General features: G+C 36.2%; 1 protein-coding gene, 1 long non-coding RNA gene and 1 other non-coding gene across 5 annotated transcripts; 2 read left to right on the forward strand and 1 right to left on the reverse strand.

The window, feature by feature from the left end:
- LOC109219154 (ATP-dependent DNA helicase Q-like SIM) lies at positions 2,935-17,850 on the forward strand. Of its 3 annotated transcripts, none has more exons than XM_019383674.1 (16): positions 2,946-3,249; positions 3,770-4,380; positions 4,476-4,695; positions 4,779-4,889; positions 6,611-6,800; positions 7,245-7,593; positions 8,387-8,613; positions 9,042-9,098; positions 10,636-10,716; positions 10,983-11,046; positions 12,783-12,882; positions 12,960-13,043; positions 13,542-13,629; positions 13,725-13,817; positions 14,640-14,732; positions 17,409-17,850. In XM_019383674.1, exons 2-16 carry the CDS (start codon positions 3,804-3,806, stop codon positions 17,709-17,711), a joined length of 2,637 nt encoding a protein of 878 aa, XP_019239219.1. In that variant the 5' UTR covers positions 2,946-3,249; positions 3,770-3,803; the 3' UTR covers positions 17,712-17,850. The 3 variants fall into 3 exon arrangements, 2 of the variants coding, with proteins under 2 accessions (XP_019239219.1, XP_019239161.1); XM_019383616.1 differs by having other exon boundaries at positions 2,947-3,249; positions 3,793-4,380; XR_002066913.1 differs by lacking the exon at positions 17,409-17,850 and having other exon boundaries at positions 2,935-3,249; positions 3,793-4,380; positions 13,542-13,633; positions 14,640-14,727.
- Positions 19,076-19,146, forward strand: TRNAG-CCC. Its single transcript has one exon. It is a non-coding gene; the product is annotated as a tRNA-Gly (tRNA).
- LOC109240370 lies at positions 21,174-21,637 on the reverse strand. Its single transcript, XR_002070053.1, has 3 exons — positions 21,510-21,637; positions 21,354-21,419; positions 21,174-21,247 (listed from the first exon to the last, which is right to left on the reverse strand). It is a non-coding gene; the product is annotated as an uncharacterized LOC109240370 (long non-coding RNA).

Below are 22,018 nucleotides of genomic sequence, written 5' to 3' on the forward strand. Positions count from 1 at the left end.
TAGCTTTACCCCTTTTGATGAATTTCAACCAAATTTCCATGTTAAAACTAACATAATCTCGTGAATTTAAGCCAAGGAACTTACCTCTAGTCATTCCTCCTTGAATCCCTCTTCAAAATCGCCTCAAAGCTCGCTAAAAATGGTGGAAATAACATAACCCTCGCGGAGCAAAAATGAATATAAACTCCTACTGGCCTTCAGGGGTTACCGCTTCTGCGGTCCCCGCGCCCGCTTTCGCGTGACCGCTTCTGCGGTTTTTGTCCACTTAAGCGGAATTTCATTAAATCACAAGGGTCGCTTCTGCGACAAAATTTCTCGCTTCTGCGAAACTTCAGCCCCCAGGTCAAACCGCTTCTGCGACCTCATGTCCGCTTCTGCGGCTCGCTTAAGCGAAACGACTTCCGCTTCTGCGGAACTGCTCAATCTCACCCTCTTTCGCACCTGCGAAGCCTTCTCCGCTTCCGCGCAACCGCATCTGCGGTTGCCTTTCCGCAGATGCGAAAATACCTGCTGCAGCCAAGAACCTGCAATTTCCAACTTCAATTTCCTTCCGATTGCCACCCGAAATCACCCCGAGGCCCTCGGGACCTCAACCAAAAGCACCAACACATCTTACAAAATTATTCAAACTTGCTCCAATCATCAAAACACATCAAAAAATGCTAAAACCATTAAATCACATCGGATTCAAGCCTAAGTTCTTCAGAAACTTCCGAAATGCACTTTCGATCAAAAACCGACCAAACGACGTCCGAATGGCCTGAAAATTTGCACACATATCCAACATCACCTAACGAAGCTACATCAACTCTCGGAATTCCATTCCGACCCTCGGATCAAATTCTCACCCATCAACCGGAATTCGCCAAAATACTAACTTCGCCAATTCAAGCCTAATTCTACACCGGACCTCCAAAATCAATTCTGATCACACTCCTAAGTCACAAATCACTTCCCGAAGCTAACCGAATCACCGGAACTCACATCCGAACCTTCTAACTCATAAGTCAACATCCGGTTGACTTTTTCCAACTTAAACCTTCCTTAAAGAGACTAAGTGTCTCATTTCCTACCAAAATCAATCCAAATCAACTCTAACACACCAAACACTGATAATGAAACATGAAGAAGCATAAAATGGGGGAAACGGGGCGGTAGCTCCTGAGACGACGGGTCGGGTCGTCACACATAACATGCATCTTAAATAACAAAAATAGTTTACAACAACTACGACTTAGTTCCAAACAAGTTGGAGTCAACGATATAAATCATTATTCCTTTCGTTAGATCAACTCATAAATTTATTCTTATATTTAATAGTAATTTTATGTTTGTTAAACTTTTCAATATCTTTTATATGATCTTATTTTGAAAGAAAGTTTACAAGCACTTCGATATTAGAATGTGAGTTTTTGATTGTCGAGGTTATGTTTACATTTAGTTGAGTTCGTTACTCATTAATTTATTTATGCAAAGCAAATTGTAGCTTATTACACTTTTGAAGTTTCTTGAATGTCGAATATTTTTGGCGAAGAAAGGTTTAAGCAAGATTTGATTAGTCTAGAAAGGATAGCTGAATCAATATAGATTTTAGTTTTGATTTGAAGAACTTTTCGAATAACATTTTAAAACTTAAATACTAGACAAAAAGAAACTTTCTTCATATATTTGGTTGTTCAATATATAATCGTTAAGCTCTATTTGTATATTTAGTTAGAAAAGTTTCAATTAAAGTAAGCAAAGAGGCAATTTCGTAGCTTCCTTTAAGGAATATGAAAGTGTAAAGTGAAAAAAAAATACTTCCCGCTATGTTTATGTTACATTGTTAAATGGAAGGGTATGTGGAAAATAAAAGGGAGAAGTTAGAAAGAAAGGAGAAAAAACAAAAGTAAACTCTAAAAAAGGAGGACTTTGGAAGAGCAAAAGGAGGAGCAACAGAGGGGAACAACTGGGAGAAAAGGATGTTTCCATGTTTATTCTTACTGATCTAGAACAAAGCTACTGAAGTTTAAGTTCCTAACCGTAAACTTTTGCTCGTAATTGGAAGAAATAAAACAAGCTCTTCTAGACAAAGACAATAGCAAAATGTATTATCATTATGAGTTGTTTGGTACAATGGTGGAATAAACAAGTATATGAACATCTCATGGGATTAGCTATCCCACTTTCTATATGTGATAGTTAATCTCACTAGTTTAGTGTAAAATTTATCCCAGAATTAGCTAATACTTATAACTAAACATGAGTTAATACAATTACAAATTCTATCAGAAATTATTATCCTTATCCCTTGTATCAGATGACTCTAAGGGGCTTTTGGTAGGAGGTATTAGAAAAAATAATGCAAGCATTAGCTCTATGCATTACTAATACCTTGTTTGGTACCTTTTTTCAACTTGTGTATAACTAATACTTGGCATTATCCTATGCATAAGTAATGCATAGAAAACCATGGCATTAGTAAAACCAAAGCTTTAATGCATGCATTAGCATGGTTAAAGACAAAATTGTCTTTAAAGTCTCTTAAAGCTAGAGAATATGGAGGGCATTTTTGTAAGCAACTATTTTTTTTAAAAATTATGCAATGCATTATAATTTTAATACATCACACCAAACAATAAATAAGAAAAAATATTTTTCATAACTAATGCTTGCATTACTAACACATGCATTACTAATCCATGCATTACTAATACACCTTATTCCGCACTATTCTTATATACCCTACCAAACGACCCCTTAGCGATTAGAGAACGCACAAATATCCAACATTCAAACCAATTATATCAAAATTGAAACCAATTATATATTATATATATTAGATATATAATATATATCTATCTAAGTATTTTGATTGTATATTCTTTTTCACACTTTAGAGAAGATCATCTATAATTTTCTTTTATGTGACTCGAATCATCCACTTAACTGTAAAGGTAAACATGCTTCACTAACTAATCAATACTCACTCTAGCAAGAAGATCCACAAGTTTACTTCTTGAATTTGGTTACAATTTTTACAATTAAAAAAAGAAAAGAAAAGAGCTTTCCTAATTGATCGGATGAGCTAATGCTCATATATGCATTGACACGACGTCGTACAGATATTTCCTTCAAACCATCGATAACCTTTAATTTAGGCGGGCCAATTGGCGCGGCAGCGGAGAGCACACCATTGGGATCCAATTTTGCTTTTCTTCAACAGTAGGGTTCTCACTGTTCCCCGTCTCCCCGAACAACGGTAGAAAGGTAATCAACATCTCACTTCCACTCTCATAGTTGTGACAGACACACACCAATTAGATAGATGATTTTAAGAACCAATATTGTTGGAAAATTACATTTTAGCCAAGAAAAATATAAACGATTAGTGGGTGGGGAAATTTGAATCCTAACATCACTCGGCAATAATAGGACAATTATGAAAATAAAAGGTTTACTATGAGAAATTTTTGTTAATTCAGTTCTTGATTGAAGTTTGTGAATTATTAGATTTTCAGTATTATTTTGAAGTGATTGCAGCATTGAATCAGAAAAACTAATGTTGGGAAACAATATTCGACATTAAAAGTAGTATAGTGTCTTTACGTCCTGCAAAACAGTCAATGTAGCTGCAAAAAGTTGTACTGTAAGTGGTTTTGGTTCAATGAGTTTTCTTTTCCTATGTTCTGCTGTTTTCGATTTCCTTGATTGTATTTCAATCTGGATTCTCTGACTTTTTCGTTACTTTCATGCTAATGACAATGTATTCTGTTTTTTCTATACTAAGGACTTGCGTATGTGTACTGTCAGAGTGAAAGCAAATGGAGCCAGACCAAGTTGTTTCTGAATTAGTTGGAATGGGATTTGAGTTATCTGATGTTACAAATGCTATAGAAGCTGTGGGTCCATCGATTGATGGTGCAATTGATTATCTACTTGATGATTCTCGAAGAAACACTGCGAGTGCATCAACTAGTAATGCATGCATCACCAGTTGTGCTGGCACACTGGGAAAAAGAGCCTCTTCTTCATCGCGTTCTGCAAGTAAAATGCGGCAACCCAGCATAAACGAATTCATTCAGTCAGCAGGTAGACCTAAAAGAAGCAAGACCATGAATAAGTTGGATACGTCTCAACTAGAAGTCTTGCAAAGAGACGTCGGAGGTTGTAATGTGCATCCTCCCCCAGAGGATACTGATCTGCACATTTCAACCGAAAAAGCCGTGTTGCCATATAATCACAAAGACGAAGAGAGCATTGGACCAGATTGGGAAAAGCAGGTTAAGAATTTGTTGCACAAGCACTTCGGATACTCATCCTTGAAGAATTTTCAGAGAGAAGCTCTCGAAACTTGGTTAGCTCACCAGGACTGTCTTGTTCTTGCAGCAACAGGATCTGGTATTGGCCCCTCACACTTTTTTCCTTCTTTGCTATTGTCCCTTTTTTTGTATCTTAATGTGATATTCTGTGTTCTGACAGTTACTTTTATGTAGGGAAGTCTTTGTGTTTTCAAATTCCGGCATTGCTAACTGGGAAGGTTGTCATTGTTATATCACCATTGATTAGCTTGATGCACGATCAGTGCTTGAAGTTAGCAAAACATGGTGTTTCTGCTTGTTTCCTAGGATCTGGTCAAATTGATCGAAGTGTTGAACAAAAAGCAATGGCAGGCATGTATAGCATCATTTATGTATGCCCCGAGACAATTCTAAGGTATAGAGCATGTTACTCGAATTGTATTTCAAGGATAGCATTGGCTGTTGTTTGACAGATGAGTTGCTTGTCTTTTCTTTCAGACTCATAAAACCCCTCCAAAGCCTTGCAGAAAGCCGTGGAATTGCTCTATTTGCAATCGATGAAGTTCATTGTGTTTCTAAGTGGGGTCATGATTTTCGACCAGATTACAGGTTTATATTCTTTTGTTTGTTTGATAAATTAGACTAATACTGTTATCTGGAATTGGTCAAAATTTTTAGTAACTGATTAATTCATTGGATATAGATAAGTACTATAGCCTCTTGTCCTAGAGTGCTCAAAGCAAGAAGGATATTCTTATCCTTCAATACAACACTTACATACCATATCATGCCAATTATAGTACTTGTGAGAATTCACATTTGTGGGCGGGTTTGGGGGCTGGTTGGGGGTGGGGAGGTCACCTTCCGCATTCTGGTTCTATGTTTGTTTATGCACTTGATCATCCAACTGAAGAGTGGATGATGCACACAGACGACACAAATATCCTATGATTGTTGAAAGAGGAAAATGCAAAAGGTGTTAGTTCCATGGGTTTTATACAAAGAATAAAATACTGGCAACTGCCATTTTTTTACTTATTCTGAGGTCGCCAACATTAATTTTTTTTTTTTACCATTCGGTGCAACGTCCAAATGAAATGAGAAACTTTATTCAGAACATGTTACAAGAGTGCCGAACAGTCTTTCTTGAGTTCACCACTGTCATCAGCCAAAGATTAGGATAACTCTGACGTTCCATTTGGTGTTCTTCTTCTTTGATTTCATCACATGAGTTCCTTGAAAATTCAACAGAAATAATTATAGGGTTTCCATAGTTTTTGATTGAGGGAGTTCTTATTTTGATGCTGAAACTCATCTGGAGGGTTCCGCTTTTTCTATTCAGCCAGATGATATTTTCTTCTCTCCATCAACTCTTTCCAAGAAAGAGCTCCTTATCATCAGAAGCCAGTGAAGTAAGTGTGAATAAAGTTAGTAGAGAGGTTAGAGAGAGTGGATTATCAGCATGAGTTTACCCCCTTTATCAGTATCACTTATTTCATTCTGGAAACTACTTCAAAGACTTATCTACAATTAGTTGCTCTGGTTTAAACCTAGTTTGTAAATGGTTAGCGTTATTCAATTGCAAATGCTACTTTTACATTTGCTCATTAAATCCCCATTTTAGCCTATGGAAGATGCAGACGGCCCAAGCATTTTGATGAAGCCACATTGCATCTTAAAATATGCAAGGGCTGGAATTTCGAGCCTCAGCAACATGCATAAGCATTCACTGGCAGTGTTGAAGACATAATTAAGTAAATAAAAGTATGCTCTCTCTAAAAGTTTAAGTTTTTAGATGAGATGGTCACACATTTCAACATGCTATCAAAGTAGGCAATGGTCTTGGATTCGAGTCTCACCTTCACCCAATATCAAAAAGAATTTCCACGTGCTTGGCTCATTAAAAATGAATCAAGCCCGCACATGAGGGGGCGTGTTGAAGACATAATTAAGTAAATAAAAGTGTGCTCTCTCTAAAGCTTAAGCTTTTAGATGAGATGGTCACACATTCAACAAACAAGAATGGTTCCTGCACTTGAAGCTCAAAGACCTTTGTGTTTCTGCTATTATTAACATGCAAACGTCGATCTTTTTCTCCTTATTAATATTGTATCATACCACAACGGATTTCCTAAGTTCCTTGAGTTTGTTTATCAACTAATTGCGAAGTCTACTACTTTAGCATAGATATGATACATCATGCTTATAACTTATAAGATAAACGTCATGCTTATGACTAGTCAAATTCTGATCTTTCTCTTCTCCAGCTTCCATTTTAGCCAAGCAAAAGCTACAAGAAAATATTGACACAAATTTTTCATGTACCGTAGGCGATTGTCTGTTTTGAGAGAGAACTTTAGAATGGATACCATGAAGTTTCTGAAATTTGACATACCGATCATGGCATTAACTGCTACTGCAACTACTCGTGTTCGAGAAGACATTCTGCAGTCATTGCACATGTCAAAGGCGACACAAATTGTTCTCACTTCATTTTTCAGGCCAAATCTCCGATTTTCAGTAAGTTAATCTACAATGGGTTTGGTACTCTTTTAGTTTGGTATTCCCTGTATGTTCTGCATTTGCCTTGCTGCACAATTTCATTTTTTGCTTTCTTGTGTATGAAGGGTGCTTCTTTTCTTAGCTAAATTCTGCAGCAAACTCATACTTAAGTTGTGATATTATGTTGCCGTATCAATTAAATCCTGTATTCACACTCAAGAACTAAATTACTATTTTCTTTGACCATATTTATTTTATTTTAATCTAGATCGTCAATCTTTGTGTCACTTTTGTTTGCTGCAAAGTACGATGAAAGGGAAGTACTGCATACTAATAAAGTTTCCTTTTAGTGTTTTTAATTGCTAAAATATTAGTGTTTGATCTTCTAAATATAAAGTCTTCACTTTCAGTACATATGCTGATAGACATAATAGCAATTCACTTCTTTTCTGCTACTTGCAGGTGAAACACTCTAGAACATCATCTATAGAGTCCTACAAGAAGGATTTTCATGAACTGATAAGCACTTATTCCAGAAAAGGAAAGATTGGCAGGAAAAGCAAGTTAATGCCCACAAATCCGGAGGAGAACTCTGAAAGCTCTGATAATGCTTTCAATGGTTGCATGGATGAATATAATGGAATCTATGAGGTTAATGTAGACGACATTGAGGGGGATGCCGTTTCTGAGAGTGAAGGCGAAGTACATTCTCCTGGGAGATGTGGTTTGGATTCTCTGAAGGATAGAAAATTGTCGGTTGAGTATCTGGAAGATGAGTGTGATCTTGTGCAAGATGTTGATGATTTGGATGGTAAGACTCTTCTTTGGTGAAATATTCATTTAGACAGTACAAATCAAATTTAAGAGAGAATTTAATTGCACCTGTCTTCCATGGCACTAAAGATTACACAGCGAATAACTCATCTGTTACCAAAGCCAGTGCAGAGACCTCGGAATTTTTCTTGTGCAAATATAGAAAAGATGTTGAAAATTTTAATAGTTGTTACCTTAGTGTGGATTGAGATAAATTCTTTTGTTTTGTCTTATCTGCAGCAGTACTTTTATCTACATTCTAAAGAGTTTAAGTTTCAATCACACCCTTGTAGTAGCCACTGACAAACCTTCAGCACACCGGTGCAAGATTATTTAGTATGAGATTTCAAGAGGGTAAAATAACCTTAGCTTGAAGAGATGACTTATCCTTGATAGTTTGTTAGAAGAAAAGCCTCACACTCTTATCCTATGATACGACTCTTCCATTACGTGATCAAAAGAATTCATATATTGAATGTATCTCATCCTCCTTGTTCCTGCATTCTCAAACTTGACCTTTTTGTTTCCTAGATAGTCTCTTCATTTGTTAAAACCGAACAAATGAAATGCCTTTTGTGGGTTGTCGTCAGCCTCTAACTGGCTACGTAGCAGTGTAAGTAAAGACTTTATCTTCTTGAGAGCAAGGTCTGCGGTAGTTTTTAGGAGTTCCCTTGATTTCTAATTGGCTACTTACTTTAGGATATAAATTTGTAACTTGAAAGTATAAGCTTGGTCATTTAAATTTACTTTATGAACTCAAATAAATTGTACTGATGTTGAAATTGCTGCAGTTTCTTGTGGTGAATTTAGCGGAAAACTACCAACAAAAGGTTTTAGTGGTTTTCTACTGCCCAAAGCACCTGATCTGCCCAGTAAGCCAGAGGAAAGAGCAAAGTTTCAGCATGAACCGTTGGAAGATGGACCAACAATAATCTATGTCCCAACTAGGAAAGAAACGTTAATGATATCAAAATTTCTTTCTAGATCTGGGATCAAAGCTGCTGCTTACAATGCTAAGGTGATTTTTATATATATATATATATATATATATATATCCAATCATTTAAAGTAATTTATCTTGCCCTCTGATTTTTTGAAGTTGAGTTTATTTCGCCACCAAATTTTAATTGTTCGAACTTCGAAGGACTAAAGATTTTGCATAGTCTCATATCATCTAATAAATGCTTAGCTAGGGGCATGTCTTTTGGACGCAAAATACCATTGTTATGAAAGTGGTCTAAAGTGATCATACTCGTTCTGTAGCCTGTTCAATTGATTTGCTTCAATGTAATGAAGTAAATCTTGTCACTACTGATATTATGTGTTACATGCCTTTGCTTGATTAAAGTCGATATCTAACAATGATGCTACTCAGCAATGAAGTTGGTTGATAAATTCTTCTTTTCCTATTGAGAAGTAATGTTTTCTTTTGCTTTCTCTTTTCAGTTGCCAAAATCACATCTAAGGCAGGTGCATAGGGAATTTCATGAGAACACGCTGCAGGTAAAGTTTAGGTGACGTGTTAGATGAAGTAATGATATGAAATATTCTTTATCTTATTTAACAGGTTGTTGCATATAAGAAGGCCTTTGGTCGACTGCATTCGATATTTAACATTTTGAAGTGACCTTTGCATATTTTCTCTTTCATGAAGAGCATAAAGAAATGGACCTTGAGCCTATTTCAACTCAAAAGCTAGCTCATTAGTTGAGGACTGCCCAAGATTATATAAGGAGATCAAAGACCCAATCCACAATTGATGTGGACTCTAACACTCCCCTCACGCTCAAGACTGGACATCTCGAGCGTGGACAATATAACATGGGGGCCAACATCGGTAAAATTAGAGTTGAGATGGGATTGGTTCTGATGCCATGTAAAGAAATGGACCCTGGGTCGAATTCAACCCCAAAAAGTTAGCTCATGAGCTGAGGATTGTCCATGACCATATAATGAGACCTAAGACCCCATCCACAACCGACGTGGGACTCTAAGAAAGAGGAAATTCATTGATGACCCTGTTATCCTCATTTATTGCGAGAGTCAAGTTGGATAGATCTCTATGTTCTCATCTCATATTCTTTGGAGTTATTTATCTTAACTTGGTCCAGATATATATAGGAGTCATATGCCGTCCCCACTAGTTTGGGATTGAGGCATAGTAGTAGTAGTCGTTGGTCGAATTAGTTGTTGTGTTGTCCATATTGTCTGATACAATATATTGATAGAGTTCTAGTATAAGATGGTTTTTTCATTTAGAATATATTTGTGGTATCTAGATCTAGTTTTTGACTAGAATTATGTAATTCCTGCTTCATTGCTTATGAAAAGAGAAAAAAATGTAATAATAATTCGTTAGTAAACTTCTCAAAAAGATGAAATACTATGAACCGTCCCTTTACAACAACAACAACAACAACAACAACAAACCCAGTAATCCCACAAAGTAGGGGTCCGGGGAGGGTAGTATGTACGCAGACCTTACCCCTACCTTGTGAACTTTACTTTTACATCGTCATTAAATGTTATTGATAAGATGCTATAAATAAGTCTGCAATATTGACTATTCATGAGTCTACAAGAAGTCTCTGGGATAGAGGAGAATGCAAAAGGATAAGAAATCTTTTTTACCTTTCTTTAGAGAATGATCCTTGTAGTCCTGTTTCTCACAATGTCCAGTGGCATGATAAGAATGTCATCCCAATAATCATTCCTCTTGAATTTATGAGCAGAAATTTGGGATAAATAATACGAGATACTTCTGGACAAAACTATGTTGAAGCTGGGGTTTAACATTGGCTGGCAGATCCTGGTCTCTTTCCGAAACACCTATCAGTTATTTCATTCTGAGAATTATATGATTTTGTTATCCTGTTATATACTGTTGCATGTTTCTTTTCAACACAGGCTATCATTTTTTACTATTATTGACACTCAGCAGATAGGCGATTAGTGTGAGCTTAAAGTTGTTTTGTTTATGTTTATATTGCACACTTATGTATTTATTAACTGAGGCTACATTGTACTTTCTGATATTCAGGTCATTGTCGCAACAATTGCCTTTGGTATGGGTATTGACAAGTTGAATGTGCGAAGGATCATTCACTACGGCTGGCCCCAGGTGCAATTACTAAGCTACATTGCCTTAATGTATTTTGCGTAACTACGTCTATTTACTCTTGTAAATAAACTACATGAAAATCTAGACCACGTTCCCACATTGTCTTTCTTCTTTAGCAATGCAATTGTACATATTCTCATAGGTATACTTAAGAAGCATTATGTTTCAAATTCAGACCTTGTTCGAACTATTTTCTTTTCATTGCTTTTGGTACATGTCTTAGATTTCAGTTATGCTTCTTGGTCAAGATATTGTAACCTTTACAGAGTCTGGAGGCTTATTATCAAGAGGCTGGTCGAGCTGGTCGGGATGGAAAAGTAGCAGAGTGTGGTTAGTTAATTCGATTCTTTTTATTTGTGGTGTATTTGTCATAACCTTGAGATCAAATCTTTATACTTCAAAGAGAACAAAATTGTATCCAATAGATATAGCACTGATAGTAATGTTTTTTTTGATAAGGTGAAGATTTTATTAAAAACAGTATCAAGCTGATACTGTAAAAATACAAAGATACTGCTGGCTTAAAAACATTAAAATCCTAAGCGGTCTAGCAAGTCCAGCATATCATGAAAATTCATAACAACATTTCCATCTTTCCAATAGTACAAATAATGTAAACAACTGTATTTCACATATTGCAGCTGCTCCTTCTTGCCTTCAAAACACCTATTATTTCTTTCTTTCCATATCGTCCAAGCTATGCTAAGAGGAATATCTCTCCAAATCTTCTTTAAGGATGCTTCTGGACATGCAGGTTCCCAACACTAATATATTCCTGAATTTCTTAGGGCTTGCCCAAAGGATGCCAAAGTTAGCCGTGAACATGGACCACACCTGCCAAGTAAATTCACAATGCATAAAAAGATGGTCCACAGATTCACAAGCTTTCTCTCACAAGTAACACCTGCTGCACATTATCCTAACCCCTTCTCATCAAATTTTCTTGAGTCAGACATGCTTCATATGCTACTAGCCAACCAAAACATGCCACTTTTGTTGGGACTGTAGTCTTCCAAATCATCTTCCAAGGCCACTTTTGTGCTTGCACCAGCTGGGTAGCATTTAGTATTTTGTAGAGTGAACGAACAGTAAAAAAAACCTTTTTTACTAGCTTTCCAGAGTAGGCTGTCTTCTTTTTCTGGCGATAACACCACTGATTGCATCTTCTGAATAAATATATGAACCTCATGCATTTCTCTGTCAAAGAGATTCCTTCTAAACTGGAGGTCCCAACCTGTATCAGTAAATATATCAGCTAAGAGGATTTTTGGATTATTGGCCATTTGGGAGGGTGAAATGAAGCAATTTTCCAACCCATGCATGAGACTCAGCTCTTGGAGAAAAAAAACAAGAATTAGCCTTAAACCAGTAAAAATCAAAGTTCTATGGTTGAATTCAAAAGCTTAGGACATATTTCTTTGAATGCTTAAATATTGTGAATTTGTAGTTATGGAAAAAGGTCATGAAACCTCTACTTCTAGTCAAACATGGATCCAAAATTGATTCCACAGAGAAATATTGGCAGAATTACATGTCATTGTTCCACCTTTTCTAGTCGGTTTGACATTCTTATGAAGTGATTGACTTTTAAAACTTAGGAACCAATCCTAGAAGCATATCAAAATATGTTAAACATCATAGGGTCAAAATGGTTCTCATTAGGAAAAGTTGAATGAGTGAACGACAAAGTGTCTTCGTGAAGATACTTAGATTAAAAAGAAAAGTAAGACAAAATGTAATTATGACACAAGGAACAATTAGGGAAGAAGTTGAAAAGATTTTGTGCATAAATTAGGAAATAGATATAGTGAAAGGAAATCTGACATTGTCAAAGTACTTGAATATGAATAGCTCATTATTGGCGAAAAGGAACCTTGTGCCTTCCCCTTGGTTTAGTAGACGTTACCTGTAGTGCATTAAGGTGTGGTTTTGATAAATTTACACCAGTTGGTTTCTTATTCAACTTTTATTATCCAGAAGAGCTACACTTATCTGGTAGAGCTGGGATATCGGATCCAGAGAGGCACTACATATATACTTAAGCTGTTTGATTCCTTCTGAAACAGTTCTATATGCAAACCTGTCAAGAACACCGACGCTTCTACCAAGTCAAAGAAGTGAAGAGCAGACAAAACAAGCATATAAGATGTTATCGGATTGCTTCAGGTGTGAGATAACTTGCCAATTGAACTGATTAGGGAGTACTTTGGTTTTCCATCTTATGTGTTGATTATGTTCAACAGATATGGAATGAACACTTCTTGCTGTAGAGCCAAAACACTTGTGGAGTACTTCGGCGAGCGCTTTCTTTTGGAGAAATGTCTTGTGTATGTCAAGACACACTGGCTATTGTGCTTTATCTTTTGTTCCTTACAAGCTGCTTCATGTCAAGGACGTATGCTTGTGCTTTTCTTTTAATTTTCTTTCACTTTCCCTTTTGGGGTGGGTGTGGAGCACGAAAAATGTCCACAGCACTGTTAATGAGCTATTAGTGTGTTTGTAATATTTGACTCCTCTTAAGTTAGTCTATATATTGAGGTTTCAGGTAGTCTTTTTATCATAGGACATGCCACATAAAAGAGATTCTCTTTTCTAGCACTTTGAAGTGAAAAATGACTTCCTATGCATGTAATGGTTCCAAATGCATCCGATTGCTGATATCCTTTTCAATTTTCATGCTTACTGATGTTTGCCTTGTTTTTTGTCTTCTGATTAAAAAGTTAATTTCTGCTCAAGAAAGTACATATATGTCTATAGGTTTTCCATACTCGCAATGAGTTCTCACTTTCTCAATTTATGTCTTTTACCTGGTACGTAATGCACAGGTGTGATATATGCATCAAAGGACCACCTGAAAGGCAGAATTTAAAGGTTGAGGCCATTATTTTCTTGCAAGTTGTTGCTACTCATTGTGTGAGTACGTCTGCCATCTCATATTGCTTGTGCTCCTTTGTATTTTGTCATCTCATTTTGACATTGCTGGTCATTGTTCATCCTTTCTGGCTCAGAGAAATTTTGCAGACATCTCCTATGGTGGCGATGAAGGGAGACTTGGTGAGAAGCTAAACATAAAGGCTTTGGTCAGCAGAATAAGAGAACAGGTACTTGTTCTGCTCAATGTCCTCTCTTCCCCTATCTCCCTCTCTCCCCCTCTTTCTCCCTCTTACACATGTGCATGCCCCATGAAAAATTCTCGTCGAAGGCCCTTAGAAAGCATGTCTACCAAAGGGTATGGCAAAGAGAGACCTACAAATTTTCCTTCAATTTGAATTTTCTTCTTGTCACTAATTTCTGGGATCTCTCATGCACCGCCAATAGAGTTGCCTGGAGATATATTGTGTTTGTAATTTGGATTGCTCTTGAAGACCCCTCCTCTTCAAAATGTTTTTTGACATCAATCATATGTTCCCACACTGATAATAATCTGTAGTTGTTTCTTTCTTTTTGGTGTAAAACTACTTTCTCATACTGAAAATAGCTTTAACTCGTCGAGCAGATGTCCTCCAGCTGCATGTTACTCCTACTCTAATAAGGTTGTATTTAATTTTTCTCATCTCCGAAGTGCGTCCTTTTTTCCTTTACAGAGAACTTTTCCATTAGTTCTGGTATACTATACTACTTTAAAGTTACTCATTTTTTGAGAAAGTACGTCAAAGTTACTCGTGCAATCTATTCTTGTAAATCCTCATACTTAATAAGAATGATCTATCTCTACTTTCATATCCAGTCTTTCAACTAGCATATAATGTCGGCTCCACTCTTCTATTTCGTGTTCAATTAGTGTAAGAGAATAACAAGATATTTATTTTATTGGGAATATATCTTTCTTTGTTGTTTTACAATATTGTTGCTAATACTCTTTTGTATTTACCTTTTTCCTATTGCTACTCTAATCTTGTTGTTTTCTTTATATTGTGTTGTAGTTTCAACAATTTAGTGCAAGTGACCTCTTGTGGTGGAGAGGTCTTGCTCGACTGTTGGAAGTTAAAGGATTCATTAGGGAGGGAGATGACATGGTAAGCTTTCTGCATAGTTACCATAGTTATTTCATATAAGGTACTAAGTTTTGGCACTATGCTTCTCAAATCCATCCAATCTTCATTTACTTTTACGGCCTTTTTGATATATACTTCTCATTTTATCCTTTTCTGTACTACGTGGCAAGGAGTGGAACATATACTTGGAAGCCCTTTCTAGTTTGCTATTATTGGTCTAATGAATGTTCAGTTATTTTTTTTTTTGATAAGTCAAAAAATTTCACTAATAAACATCAAGTTGATGTAAAAAAATAGTACAAGATGTGTGCGTGACTCTGCTGGAGTCATTCATTGTTGTCATTCATTGTCTTCCACATGTTTGACCATCTATCCATACAACATGGTGCTTTTCCTCGTACCTACAAGTGGTAGAAAAAATCTTATAATACTTTCTACGTCATTCTCACTATTACGAGACATTCTCCTGTTCTATTCGTTCCATATACTCCGAAAGAGACAAGATGGTCTTGTCTTCCATGTTACCTTCCTTTCATTGTTGACCCTCTCCGATCTGGGGATCTCCAACTCGTATTTGTTTCCTCCACTGACCGTGATAACACCCAAGAGATGTAAAATAATGAGAATGCAATGTTCCATAGTCTTAAAGCCAACCTGCGATGCAACAAGAGATGCTTAGTATCTTCTCCAGATACTTTGCACATGCAACACCAACTCACAAATATGCTCTGTCCGCTGTTATAATTGCATCTTGAACTACACTCAACAAAGAAAGTTACTTTCGCCGGAAATTTGGTGTTCCAAAGCTTTTCACACATCTTATTATCTCCCCTTTCTGACAACTCAGATAATAGGTTTCAACGGTATTTGGCACCCACCTCCTCCATATCGTTTATCTCCTCCCTCATCCTCGGTTGGATAATTATGTATTTTCTGAAAGTATAGTAGTATTGTTGTTAGAATTTGACATGGCCTAGATATGAAACTTTTATTTAAGAAAAGAGGTCAACGGTTTTGGGACAAAGCAAAGAGAAAGTAGATGATTTTAATGGGACAGACGGTATTATGATAAGATTGTCTCTCAGGAAAGTTACATTAGTTTGAACCTGTCTACTAAGAAAGATATTTAAATCCCCTTTTGCTTTGTTCATTCTATGTTTGAGATTTGCTTGTTTTATTCATCTGGTTCCTCCTGCTTGATGGAGAATGTGGAAAGATAGAACTTGTCAAACGTGTGAAACTTTGATTGTAAAAACAGCTGTTGTTTAATTGGAACTATGATCTGATGACAATATTTGTATAATGCCCATTAGAAATAATTATTAGGTGAAATACATAAACAACCCCTTCAAGTTGTCCACAACGGTCATTTGAACATCTCAACTGAGGCCTTTTTCACTTAAACATATCACGTGACTAAAAACTGAACTCAATAAACCCTTCAAAGTGACAGATCTTATAGGTGAGTTACACTCGCGGATGACGTGGCAAATTAACAAATCAAAAGATGACACCTATTATTTCTTTAAAAAATTTGTCTATAGTTAATAAAAAAGAAAAAGAAAAACACAATATTAATAAAAAAACACCCTCCAAATCGGATCCCCTCCTCACCACCAAACATCTTCCTCGTCACCACCAATTTTTGCCTCTTGGCTTCTACCGAAGCTTTATCAAAGGCTTCTACTGAAGCTTTATCAATAAACCCTTTAAAGGCTTCTACTGAAGCTTTATCAGTTGAGGTGTCAGCAGAAATGGAGGCGCCGAAGATTGTACGGAACGCCGCCGTAGGACAGCTGCTGGCGCTGGAAATAGTGGTGGCAGTAGAAGAAGACGAATCATCGGAAAACAGGTGGGGTTTTGAATACGGGTTGGGTCGAATATGGCAGTGAATAGCGGAAGAAAATTTGTGGTGTTTTCAATGGCTTCTACTGTTTTCAATGGCTTCTATGCGCCGGGGTTTTCAATGGCTTCCCATGAGTCCTGATAATCTATGGCTTCCCATGGGGGCTCGGTTGGAACCTGTTGTGGCTTCTTCAGTTTCTATCTCTTCATCCCCATCTGATTCATCAAACTTGATACCTGAATGTGAGGATGGAACATTATAGATGTGCCTTCTATAGAATTTTCCACCATTAGCATCAGTAGGTGGGCTGTGTTGATATGTATTGCCACTCGGCGGATCTTCCATCTCAATTTCCTCATCACAATCTGAATCATGGTAAAGTTGTGGTGTTGAGAATGGTGGGTTAAGGTGCAGTGAATAGTTTGGAGGAAAAGTGGGCTCCACCAATTAAATTAAAAAAAGAATAAGAAATAAACACAATTTTGAAAGGCTTCACTTGCTGCAACGCGAGTGTAGTACACACATTTCGCCATGTCACTCTGAAGGGTTTAAGAGATACACTGAAAAATAACTTGAGGTGTCTACTTGATAAATAGGTCTGTTGAGGTGTTCAAATGACCGTTGTGGATAACTTGGAGGGGCCACTTATGTATTTCGCCTAATTATTATTATATTTTTCAGTATCTCTAGCGGTAAAATTTCTTCTGGGAGGAGAAAAAAGGTTTTCATTTGGTGCCTTATTTCCTGTTTCTTCATATTATGTTGCCTTTAAAATCAACCTTGAACTGTAAGTATGTTTTGTATGCGGTCATTTTCAATCATACGGCTGATCATTCTGGTGAATGTTACAGATCCGGGTGCAGATAAAATATCCAGAAGTAACAGAACGGGGAAGGCAGTTCCTGAGTTGTGAAACAGAGCAGCCATTTCATGTTTATCCTGAAGCAGATATGCTGCTATCAATGAGAAGCCCCAAGTCTTATTCCAGTTTTGCTGAATGGGGGAAAGGGTGGGCTGATCCAGAGATCTGTCGCCAACGCTTGCAGAGAAAGAAAACATGGAAATCTCCAAAAAAACGAAAATTACGTAAACGTCAGCCTGATAGTAATACAGTTCGTGGAAGACTGACTGCCAAGCTATCGAAAAAGAAGTGACACAAATGTGAACTATGAACTGGTCACAAAAATGTGGCTATTGAAACAATCAGCATTGTAACAACATTAAAGATTGGATTTTGCACGATCCCATTCTTTATTTGTTCGTCTATTTTATGTTCTGATTTTTTGATTGGTAGATCCTTGTCGGTTGTCACACACACTCACACACTTGTTTTCTTGTGTCTTCATTTATTTTATAGTCTAAACCTAGCTCCAAGCGTGCTAATGTAAGCGAAAATAAGATTTAAGTTGAAAAAAAAGTACACGGATGTATTGTTTTCCCCATGAGTGAAGAGATACATTCTCTCTTGAAATGTACGAGGGCCTGAAGCAAAAGGGACCCTAATTGCTATCGGATAAACAAGGGGAGAATAGAACAAGAAATTTTTGTATTTATTTATGAGCAAATACAAGTATGCTTTAAATCGTATAATGTGTTGTTCTAAGATATTATTTCAAACAATGCAAAAGATTTCTAGAATGAATCAAGCCTTCCTCTATCAACAAAACTTTGACTAACAAACCAGCAAATTATAGAGAATAAATTATGAATATCCTGTTATTGGTATCTGTTGTGAAGACATCATTAGGTAAATTTATAGGAGTATATGGACGGTGGAATCATCCGGATTCAGGAGAATCAAATAAGAGATTTTTTTTTATTATGACGTGTGTCATGATTTTATGAAGAGCTATTGTAGGAGCACAATTGTCACGGGGAGAATAAGGTGGAAGGATACTTGTCCAAAAAGCTTTTATCTCTGCCATCTGTCAGCAACCTTTCCAAGTAGCCAATAGTATTGCAAAATATCTTTTGAAAATTTTCATTAAAATCTTATATTCCCAGCAACAGCAACTGTTCAACAAGCAAACGTGAATAGAGGAGAACCATAAGCGTCTTTGGATGATTTTGCTGCATTTATGAGGTAGAGTATCTTTCAATCTTCTCTCGGTTTTTGAATGACATTTATCATTCACCTTTACGCAACGATTCTTTTTATACGACTGAGAGAGTGAGAGTGATGATTTCAAACTCTTTCAGTCATTGATTTCCTATCTATTACTAGTAGCTATAGGAGAAGTTGACGTTAAAAGCTTGATCTTCCTTGAGCGTTTTCTACTAATGAAAATAAATGAGGAACTAGAATTTGAAGTTATTGGAATCGGAATTTAAATCTTTATGAATTTCTTAATATAAATACAAAATTAGTGGATTTGGGTGAAACTCAACGTCTCCTATAGCTACTAATAGATAGGAAATCAATGACTGAGACGTCGGTATAAAAATCCTTTTCCCTTTTTTGGCATTTGATATGCCTTAAAATTGTGTTATAATATTATTAGGATGCTAATAGCAAGAAGCGCATCTGGTGTAGTGGTATCATAGTACCCTCCCACGGTACTGACCGGGGTTCGATTCCCCGGATGCGCACTTCAATTTACTTTTGGCATATTCCTTTTCCATTTCGTTCCAAATTCCCGGTCCCAAAATCTTTCTTTTTCTTTAACCTTTTCGTTTAATAAACAGGGTTGTGCATTAGAATGAATCAGAAAAGCTAAGCAGAGAAGGAATATAATTCACTACAAGGAAAATGATATGAAGTCATGCCATTTTCAAGTTCCCCCCTTGACACAGCAAAGAATCAATAACCCCCCCCTATTATTTTAATTCAACATTTTGGTGAATTGTCAAGAGAGCCTCAATGTATTTTAGCAACATCACATTTGCAATTATAGCCTTTTCAGCATCATTCTTGCTATACTTGCCAAACTTGAGGAAATGGCAGAACAAGCAAATTGCAGCCGAGAAATTCCGAATTATTACAGAAGCATTAGAACAAGCAGAAGACAGAGTATTAAGGTATGAAGAAAGACACGACAGGATACTAAACCAAATATGTTCTCACTACATAGTAAGTCAAGAATTATTAGACGCACTTGCAGTTGCTCGAGAGGCCATGAATGAAGCTCTTGAATTTGCTATTACTCTCAGAAATTTACAGCTAGATGTTATTAGATTGTACCCTGAGGAAGTTGGTTCTTGGCCTGTTTGGTTACTTGGAAAATCAAGAAGACAAAGGAACAATTAATAGAGTACTGCGTTATTTCTTCTTTTCTTTTAGATAGCTAAGACAATTTATAACATCAGTCACAAATTGATCTCTGTAGTTTTTGCTTTCTTTTCTAAGCAAATGATCTGCAATAACCCTTTTGATTTCGTTACATCATGAACAGGAAAATTGTCGCAACTATTTTCTCATAGGTATATAGAATAGGACTAATATTTAATTTTGATGTTGGTTCAGTTTCAGTATTTAGAATCCCACAGAATATTATAAATAGGTACTAGAATGAATGCCATAGGGTTTGAAATGAACCCTTCATTAACCACCTACCAACTTCATAAAGAAAACTAAATATAGATCTTGGTTTAACTAATGAAATTAATGAAATTTATACAAAATGAGGGTTAATCTTGATTAATAATAATATCCTAAATAGAAATTTCCAGCAGTGCAATAAATAATGCGTAGATCTGTTCTAACAGCTATGACGATGCCACAGACAATAATGAAGAATCAAAATAGAATAAACTAGTGATGAACAATAATAAATTACATTTATGTATATAAATGCAAAGGAGTCACCCGAGAAAGGATATCAAAATAGAATAAAATAGTGATGAACAACAATAAATTAAATTTATGTATATAAATGCAAAGGAGTCACCCGAGAAAGGATGGAAGTAATGAATATTCTAGGGGTGGGCATTCGGTACTTCGGTTCGGTATTTAATAATTTCGGTTCGGTAATTCGGTATTCGGTTTATCAATTGTGTATACCAAATACCATACCAAAATATTTCGGTTTTTCTTATTTTGGTTCGGTACGGTTTCGGTACGGTTTCGGTTTAATAATCGCTAAAATTTAGCTAACGCCTAAGTCCTAACAGTGCACTGTCCAGATGCATAATTGTTGCAGCAAGCCAGCAACGTTTGAAATTGAAACCAGCAACGTTTGAAGTTGCAACACATGCATATTTTTCTATCCATACACAAATACAAATCTAACGCCACACAGAAAGTCAGAAACAATACATACTAAACACCAGATGCTATAGATTTATAGCATCTAAAATCTATAAGTCAGAAACAATAAAAAACAGTCAACAATGTTTGTACATAATTACTTAACTTTGAAATTGAAACAATACATACTTAACAGATGCAGCAGCAGTCTAAACTTTGAAATTGAAACACTACATACTAAACTCAAGTTAAGTTTGAAATTGAAAGTTGAAACAATACATTACATACTTAACAGATGCAAACAGTCAACACTGTTCACTGTTGCAGCAGCAACAGTCTAAACTTAACAGATGTAAACTAAACAATACATAATAAACTTAACAGATGCAACAACAACACTGTTGCAGCAACAACAGTCAACACAACAGTCATTGCGAATCACCAGATGCAAACAGTCAACACTGTTGCAACTACACATTATAGACTTGACCACAATGCTTGAACCTAAAAAAATATAAATCATAAGTTAGAATATAATATTTTGATGATAAAAAAACAAAACTACAAAAGTATTAAGTATATCACCAAACAAAATGAGTATTAAACTTACCTCTCAAGATGCAAGTTGCAACTATACATCAAACAATGCTAGTTGTGCTTCCATTATTTTCCATATCTATAGATAATTCGACCAAATATGTCATACAAATGAAAAAGCATGATATATTATTTTGAACTAAAATACACGCAAAATATTAAAGCTTACCGAGCTCGAGTTCCTCAAGATACTTCAAGTCTTCTTCAACACTAATAGGATTGTTCTCTTCTCTAAGCCAATCTTGAACACAAATAAGAGCTTCCACACATTTAGGAGTCAATGAACTCCTAAATGAATCAAGAATACGGCTACCGGTGCTAAATGCGCATTCCGATGCCACACTAGAAATTGGAATGGCCAACACATCACGAGCCAACTCCGAAAGAATAGGAAATCTAGGAGCATGTGTTTTCCACCAACTCAAGATATCAAAGTCTTCACTAAAAGGTTCTTGTTCTTCACTAATGTATTTATCCAACTCCGATTTAGCACCCCCACCCCCATTGTCTTCCTTTTGTTTCTTCAAGCTAAGCTTAGTCCTTATTTTTGATGCACTTATAACACTCCCACTAGATGTGTTAGATGTGTTGCTAGATGAAGTAGATCTAGATGGAGATTGAGGACAAGATGCAGTTGAATATTTTTTTAGATACTCTCCAAACAAAGAATTCATATAA

This window comes from Nicotiana attenuata, chromosome 1 (genome assembly GCF_001879085.1).
Source record: "Nicotiana attenuata strain UT chromosome 1, NIATTr2, whole genome shotgun sequence".
Classification (NCBI taxonomy): Eukaryota; Viridiplantae; Streptophyta; class Magnoliopsida; order Solanales; family Solanaceae; genus Nicotiana; species Nicotiana attenuata.